General features: G+C 43.8%; 1 protein-coding gene across 3 annotated transcripts in view; it reads left to right on the forward strand.

The window, feature by feature from the left end:
• Window positions 1–5,929: 5,929 nt before the first annotated feature.
• The window catches only part of LOC147023920 (zinc finger protein ZFPM2-like), a 162,754-nt gene continuing 159,913 nt past the window's right edge, over window positions 5,930–8,770 (forward strand). The window contains exon 1 of one of the 3 annotated variants that reach the window (XM_085889926.1): window positions 5,930–6,110. In XM_085889926.1, the coding sequence (XP_085746052.1) occupies window positions 6,071–6,110 (40 nt within the window). In that variant the 5' untranslated portion in view covers window positions 5,930–6,070. The remainder of the gene's footprint in view (window positions 6,111–8,770) is intronic. The other 2 variants (XM_085889924.1, XM_085889925.1) reach the window with 2 other exon arrangements.

The raw sequence follows: 8,770 nt of genomic DNA on the forward strand, positions 1-8,770 counted from the left end.
TCGGACAGTGCTCGTTCCCAAGCCCAGCGCCGCTGCGGACGGAGCCTGTTGTACATGGGCGCAGGTGTGCGCTCCCCATTCCATTACATTCATGCACCAGCAAAGACTACCTTATTATCGAGAATGCCATCTGGCGCCCTTCCTGGATATTTGGGGGGCTCATGGGGACCACTGCATGACGGCCCCATGTTAAGTTTGGAGCTTGTGCTTGTGGCACGGTCTGGGCTGTTCTAAGAACGCTTTCAAACCAGCAAGCTCGCGGAGAGGGGGACGTCACATCGGAGCATCGGAGCATGCCCAATGGGCATGCCGTGCTCGGTGCCAAGAAGGCGGCGTGTGACCCTTGCTCCCAGAACCCACACCCACAAGAGGTGGGGAATCAATTCTCACCCCTGCCAAGCTCCACCCATACTGAGACGCCTAAATAGCAGAGCTGGTTGCAAAGGAAAAAAAGTGTGTTTGCTGGTCTGTGCTCGCTGGTGTTTTTCTGCTCGCTGGTCAGAGGAACAGAGAGGAATGCTGGGGCAGCAAGCCGTCCGACGGCCATCTAGTCTGGGAGCAGTGTAGAGTGACAGGCCAGACTCGCAGTGCCACCCATTGGATAGTGTTATTTCTTACATGTTCTTTCTCTCTTCTGATTCATCTCCTGTGGATGCACAAAGAGTATCAACAAAGGCAACACCCGACCAAACGTTCTTTTCAGAGCGACTACTAACTCGCACTCTGTCCATTTTTCATCTCAAGCACTGACACCGCACCCCGCTTGCACCTCTTCAACATGCACCTTGACACTCTTTTGTTCCTCATTTGCCCCCATGCTCACTTTACCGGTACTTTAGACCAGCAGGTGTCCGCGTGTTTATGCCGCATGAGCAGGGGAGGTTGCCAATTCCTCAGCTTCTCTTATCTTTCTCTCTGATCTACCCTTCTGCAAAATAAATCTGATGGTGCCTGAAATGTTAATATAAGTAAGATAATGTCAGCTAGATAGATCAGGGTAACTCTGCTGTCTGTCTATTTGCTATTTCATGTATGTTTTTTGCCACACCACAGAAATATTGGATGTATGTCCCTGCTGTATGGAGGCCCCTGTAAATAAACCCCTGCCTTCAGCGTGCCACAGCTTTTCCTCACTCTCTTTATAAATAAACCCATATTAGTAATACATGTTAACCTGCTTGTGTCATCTTTTCCTCCGTTGGTCCAGTACAGTCGACATTATTGTAAGACGGGAAGTTTTAACCCATGTGATTTGCTCTTGTTCGCTTGTACGTACACGCAGTTCTCGATCAGTCATACTTAGAGAGATAGAATGGTACATACTGAGGGTACGGACCTCGATTGATCGAGTAAGCTCCTAAGGTAAACGGTGTCAGACGGGGAACCCTGTTAGAGTTGATAAGTTGATTGACGTTTGTGGTTGCTTAGCAACCCGCCAGGCCTCGGAGTTATCTGTGGCACGTAAGCCTACAAGGTCGGGCGTTCGGGAGGATACAGGCAAGCGACCCGAGACTTTAGGGACTGGCGTGTAAGCATACCCCGCTAACATATACATATATATATATATATATATATATATATATATATATATATATATATATATATATATATATATATATATATATATATATATATATATATATATATATATATATATATATATATATATACACACACACACACATATATATGTACATACATATATATGATCGTGCAGATGTTAAATTCGTTGATTGGAGAGCTCACTTGATACCCTGTTCAATTTTGAAATATATAGTCTATACTTTGTTTTAGTGGTTGCATTTCAGATATGGCGAAGAACTATCACTCTGATGCTTCACGAGCTGGTTGTTGTCTTTAAAGATCAAACGTTAAGCAGATTGGCCTGTTTGCTGGCATTTTTCTAGTGAATGGTAAAATATTGAGTAGACCATTTATTATGTGCTGGTATTGTGGCATAATCCTCTGTCCCTGTCTTAGTTACACCTGGAGAGAGGTGTACTGTGATGCCCCTACTGAAATGTCACGATGGTTGCTTGATTAGTGGTGTCCCATCGATCGTTCTCACGAAGGGAGAAACGTAGACACAGGTGTTAAATTTAAGTAAAAAAAAGAAATGTAATCAATACATTAAATCAGAGGGTTGTATTGTTAAAAAAAAAAACATTAATTATGCATCGAAATAACACAGGTACGATCAAACAAATGACCTGTTTCTTGTATCTGCTTCCTCCTATGATTTGGCCATGCCGGATGGGAAGGCCTCATTGAGCAATCCATATTGGTGTCCCACCTGCTATTGATCTGGGAAGGAATGATCTGCAATTTACGGCTCCACAGTCGATGTCATCGAGAATGGTGGGGTTTTTTTTTCTTTGCTTTCTTAACTGGTATGCTCAGTGGATGCTCAAAGGATCAAGAGATCAGTGAGCAGTCACATTCAGGTTTATGGATCACTGTTCAACCTCACCCCAAACGAGTCGTAAAGGAACACTCTCAGGATGTTAAAGACCATGCAGACAATAGGGTGACCTACACAGTCTCCTTCCATTCTCTATCAGAACATGTTTTAGGACATCTTCCAGAGAGGGATAAATGTTTAACAGTCCTCCACCTCGAAATCATCAGCTTTGTGCTGACCGTGAGAAGGAATGTCAGAGGATGCCTTGCAATGGCGTCAGCGATGTTATTCACGGTTTCTTGCAATGCGATGCAACCATCATCACTACCAACGGCAGAGGTTGATAAACATGTGCAGAAAATAAAACAGGAAAAAAAAAACATGTGAAATTAGGCAGAATGCTCTACAGATAACAAAATTACAAATTGTCGGTGCCATCTACTTATTACATATGCTCCAGAGATGGGGCCTACGTGGAGGTGAGAAAATTTAAATAAAAAAATGGAAGGGAAGGTAAGATGATGGGAGCAAGTAAGTTTGGGTGAGTGTGGGAATGGTGGGGGAGGAAAGTGTGCAAAGGGATGCATCCATGTTGGCATATGTAATAAGTGGACGGAGCAAAGTTGAATAGGATCCCTATCACTCGCCTTTTCCACCACCTCTCAGGACAGATGTAGATCGTGAACACAACAGCAGAGCAAATGTGCATAAAGAGATCCCTTCTGAAGTGTGTTATAGCCAAGTGGACCAATTATCATGGACTTTGTGTATTTGATAATTTGTGTATTTGATAATTAAAAATTTGTATTCAGCACATTGCATTGTATTCATTACATTGTATTATATTCATTACATCTGAATACATTACATTGTATTCAGATAATTGCAAATTATAACTTTGTGTATTTGATAATTCAGCACAATTATCATGACTTTGTGTATTTGATAATTTGTGTATTTGATAATTACAAATTTGTATTCAGCACATTACATTGTATTCATTACATTGTATTATATTCATTACATCTGAATACATCACATTGTATTCAGATAATTACAAATTATAACTTTGTGTATTTGATAATTCAGCACAATTATCATGACTTTGTAATACCCCAAGGGTATTATCATGACTATCATGAAAAATCGAAGTTTTTTTTTCAAGTATATCGGTTGGTCTTGTGTGTTATTCTGTCTGTCTGTCTGTCTGTCTGTCTGTCTGTCTGTCTGTCTGCCTGATTTGTCAATCATCTACAGGTCACAATTTTAAAATGATCTTCACGAAACTTCACACCTGGTAGAATTCATAATAAGCAAGAAGCCTATTGTTTTTGATGTCAAAAGGTCAACAACTTTGTCGAATTTCTAAAATCCTCAATTTTCATCACATTGTCTTGAAATGTGAAGAGGAGCTGCATATTTGGTTACTGAATTCAACCACCTATTATATTTAAGGTCAACATCAACAAAAACGTCAACATAGGCCAAAGGTCACCAACTTAGGTGAGATTTCTAAAATCCTCAATTTTCATCCCATTGACTTGAAATTTGAAGAGGATTTGCATATCAGGTCACTGAATTCAACCACTAATTATTTTGAGGTCAACATAGGCCAAAACGTCAACATAGTCCCAAAAAATCGACATAAACTGAATTTTTAAAATTGTCAATTTTCATCCGATTGACTTGAAATTTGAAGATTACTTGCATATTTGTTCATTAAATTCAACCAATTATTTTTGAGTTCAACATATAATAAGCCAAAAGGTCAATATAGGATAAGCCAAAGGTCAATGACTTCCGTGACATTTCTAAAATCCTAAATTTTCATCCAATTGACTTGAAATGCGAAGAGGATTTATATTTCAAGTCACTGAATTAAACCACCAATTATTTTTGAGGTCAACGTCAGTCAAAAGATCAACATCGTCCAAAAAATCGACATAGGCCGAATTTCTAAAATTGTCAATTTTCATCCGATTGACTTGAAATTTGAAGAGGAGCTGCATATTTGGTCATTGAATTCAACCAGCAATTCTTGTTGAGGTCAATTTTGTTTTATGGATTTTGCAAGTATCGTGCTATGCAAAGCATCTTTCTTGTTAATATTATTATTGTTATTATTATTATTATTCTTGATGTGACTCTTCAGCCAAACTATTTGGGCTTCTTCTTGTGGTGCAAAATCTTTCCTTTTGATTATTCTTCTAGAAGGAGAACAGATTTGAAACCAGTAAATGGTATGCTGGGGGAAGAACCTCCCATTCCCAGGACTCTAAGTGATATGGACATCTTCCAGGGAGAGCTATATTTCAGTGGAGAGTGACAGTTTTGAGAGATGCTGAACAGAGTGAACACATAAGATGGTGGCACTTTTGTCGTTGAAAGTATGTGGAGAACCTGGATCGTATGACATGAGACGACCTTGATCTTCAGGTGTACTCACTCGTACATTGGTGCATTTATATTCTTATTGGAGGTCCACGATGTTAAAACTGTCATTTGATCCCGGTCACAATCGGCTTTCAGGCACATCGATTATTGGAAAGGTCGGCTGTTTCTCAGCTGGTTCGCACGTCACAGTAGAAAGTGTAAACTCAACGGGCTTTCAGTACAACACCCTCGGGATGTCTGTCCATCCCCAAGGGCTGCGTCTGATACACAGCCATGACTCGACCCAGGTGTCAGACAAATTCATTGAAATTGGGCCCGAGATGTACGGGATCGTCTGCCTGAGGCCAAACGAGTCACGAAACGCATCACCCATCAACCGATCTCAGAGCTTCCTTCGAAGAAGACCTTGACGAGCAGATGTGACTCGTGCAAGTCAGTCTTACCACACATCAGCCTCGATTAAGACCTTCAGCTCACATGCAGTCCTTTTTTTAACAACCTCTGAGGCTTCGATGAGACTCGAGCACCTTACAAGTCCCCCCCCCCCCACTGCCATCATAGACCAAGATGCATCAGTATGAATATTTGGGGGTCTCCTCCATCCGTGCCCCTTAAAAAAGTTGAAAGGTTGCTTCGTTGCATCCATTGAGCAAAATGCAATTTCGGTTCCACCTCATAATTGCAACACCATGATGTTTTGTCTGCAAGGACAACAAAGCCACATCTATTACAATGCGAAAACTTCAGAAGGGCCCTTGGAGCGGTGGACCCAAGGTCATCGAATCGGACGCAATGGAGGATGATATGTAAATCAGTACTCTTTAATATTGTCAGGATTACTGGGTTTCTTTTGCCGGGGCGCCGTGACCTCACGATATTGCGGTGACCTTTGGTCCAGGTGAATGCAGTTCGAACACAATAAAGGGAAGCGAGTGCACGGAGCTGGGATTTGAGGGAGTTTGGGGTGCGTACTGGAGGGAGAAAGAGAGGCGGATAAGGAGTTAAGAATACGCAGATATAGCAAGAGGGAGTTCATGGTACGGTGCAGAGAGGGAGTTAGTGCGTACTGGAGGGAGGCGGAGAGAAGGACGGAGGAAGAGATACGGAAAGGGGGAAGGGACGAGAGTGGGGGCGCAAAGGGTGCAGCAACGCTAGTTCACAGAGCGAAGAGCGCGTCCCCGGGTGGGGTGAGAAACGTACATAGCGGGGCACGGGGAGGCGACGCAGGCACGGGGGTCCTCGCCGCACAGCCCATCAATTGAACCACCAGAGATCATGTCCCGGCGCAAGCAGAGTCAGCCTCGTCAAATCAAACGTGAGCACAGCGCAGAGTCCGCGAGTACGGTCCGGGACCCGCAAGTACGATCCAGGGTCCGGAAGTGTGTTTTGGGATCTGCTCGTGTGTCTTGAGGACTGTTTGGTGTGTTTTGGGATCTGCTCGTGTGTCTTGAGGTCCGGGAGTGTGTCTTGGGGGTCCGGGAGTGCGTCTTGGGGGTCCGGGAGTGCGTCTTGGGGGTCCGGGAGTGCGTCTTGGGGTCCGGGAGTGCGGTTCGTGGTTCGTAAGTGCAATCAGTTATTTGTGTGAAGACGAATATCGAACTTGCTTCTGTAGGTGTTGCTCGATAGAGAGCGCAAGGTCTGTTCGTGGCTCTCGGTTTGCACTGAACGTGCGTTCAGGTGTTCACAAGGTGCGTGTCGTTATTAACACGCTCGGTCAGACACAACCTACGATGATGAGAAAGGTGTGCGAGCAGGGGGAAGGTGAGCTCATTTTATTTCACCTGTGCTCGAATCCGTTCGAGTTGTATTCGCACGTCGCAGGTTACATGAACACGTTACCCGATTGTGATCAATCTCGAGCTCACACACTTGTGATGGTTGCTCATGAAAGGAAACACGTTCCATCTTTACGTAATAATTGCAGCTTTTTCCCCATTTATTTGCGAAGTTGCACACAAAGTGATTTTAAGCACAACAAGCAGTTTTTACTTTTTGGAAGCATCTGTTACATCTGTATTTATAGATAAGAGCAATAACAAATGTGATGAACCGCATATTAACTCAGCCTGTCGGACTATGAACAACATCGAGCCATGCGATGCCGCCACTGCCTCATTTACAGTATGCTGTGACGTCACTCGCACCTTGCCACGTCACTTTGGCAGAGTGTGTTGTTCGAGTTGTTGTTTTTCTTTACTTTTGGACAGTATATGGCCTTCTTCGGCTTCGACATGTACGTGCCATTTTGTTTAATGCTCTGCTGGACATTTTGGTGCGTGCCCGAAATGTGGACCACAAGCCTCGTGACGTCACGGGTGCCGTTGATTGAAGGGCAGCCACAACTAACCCTCACCCGACGAAATGACGAGGAAGCCATGCCCACGAGTAACGAACTGTTGGCAAATTCGCAGGAAGGTTCTCGTGTCTTGTTTGGAAAATTGGGAATTTTGACCATTACGTCAAATGTCTTTTGCTTCTCATCGACCGTTGGTCCACAAACAAGTCTTCCAAGTGTAAGAAGTATTTTCACTGAACTTCCAAAAAGATACCTTGTGTTATTAACCACGTCGCCATCAACCGCTTCGTGTTCCCACACATTGATGTATGTATCGATATCTTTTTCATCAATCACATGTCGGACAAAAACATTTTTGGACATCAGTGTGCTCATGAATTATAAGGACATGAGAAGAGTGGACAGAGCCGCATGGTATATGTGGGATTTTAACCTGGACACCCGACATCACGAGCCAGGGGTTCAGATGCGAACACTAAACAGGCCGACCGAAGCTTCTTCCATTTCTGCACGCCTTCAGTTGTTTCCTCGTTGTTGTCGAATCATCCCACATCATCCCACATCATCCCAGATCCCACCGGTCCTTCCACGTTCCCGGGTGCGACGCACACTCTTTACCTCCTCCTGATGAGAATGTCTCACGGTTGTCTCACGCCCATTCACCCATGGCCACATCATTTATTGTCACTGGGTATGCTGACTGTTCGTGTCCTCCGTGCATCGATGAACAAATATTATGACCAAACGCACAGTATTTCACCAATTCTCTGAACTTTTGTTCGTGGAGATAGTTTTTAGTTTTACCTTGTTCGGGACAATCACTACCATTAGCTCATTTGTCCGAATCACTGTTGCTGTACTCGTGTTCAGAAAATATTGATCACAAGTTAGGTAATAGGGACATCTCCATGGGGGAATCGGCTTGAGATATGCATTCGACGTTTCTGTAATGAGCATTTTTATAAACTGAAGCTGTCTTATTTGATCACCGGCAACAAGTTTATCCTCAAATTCGCCTGCAAAAGGGAAAGTTTGAGAACATGCTTTCGAGATTCACCAGTTTCGGTATCTCGGGGATCAAATTTTCCAGTCTGATAGGACTGTCTGGGAGCACAAAGCAATTTCCAGATGCACAAAGTGGAGAGTGTTTTGATTTTCCGGACCATCTTAGCCAAAAAAATGTCACTGCCTTCGGTTATTTTGAGTGCACTACTTTAATACTGCAATCTTTCTTCACATGCGGGTACCCCCTTTGGCACATTTATCGAGTACCAAACCTGTATATCGTGCAGGTCCACGGTGCTTTTAAAACCGCACCCTAATTTTGTCATGCCGCTTACCTCTACCAGGTAGGGCACGTGTCATCTATGGGCGACGGTGCATCGATGACCTTGGTCGACGGGGTACAGATTCAAGGCAGGCAGCCCATTGGGGGGGGGAAGCCGTAGACTTTGTTGATCTTGACCGAAAGGATTTATCATTTGTGGAGTCCAGTGGCGCTGCCATTCCACAACTTCCAGGAGGTTTCATGCGATTGTGTTTAAGATTATTGGGAATGTTTTTTTGGGTTTCCTTGCATAGTTTTATAGGTCAATGTGTCGAGGAATCTCGAGCTTTCCCACTCAAGTTTCATTTGAAGAGGCTGTTTCTGCTTTACCCTCCTGGACGTGATATGTGGT

The sequence above is a fragment of the Eptatretus burgeri genome, chromosome 7 (genome assembly GCF_056783735.1).
Source record: "Eptatretus burgeri isolate ZD-2024b chromosome 7, Ebu_testis_v1, whole genome shotgun sequence".
Lineage (NCBI taxonomy): Eukaryota > Metazoa > Chordata > Myxini > Myxiniformes > Myxinidae > Eptatretus > Eptatretus burgeri.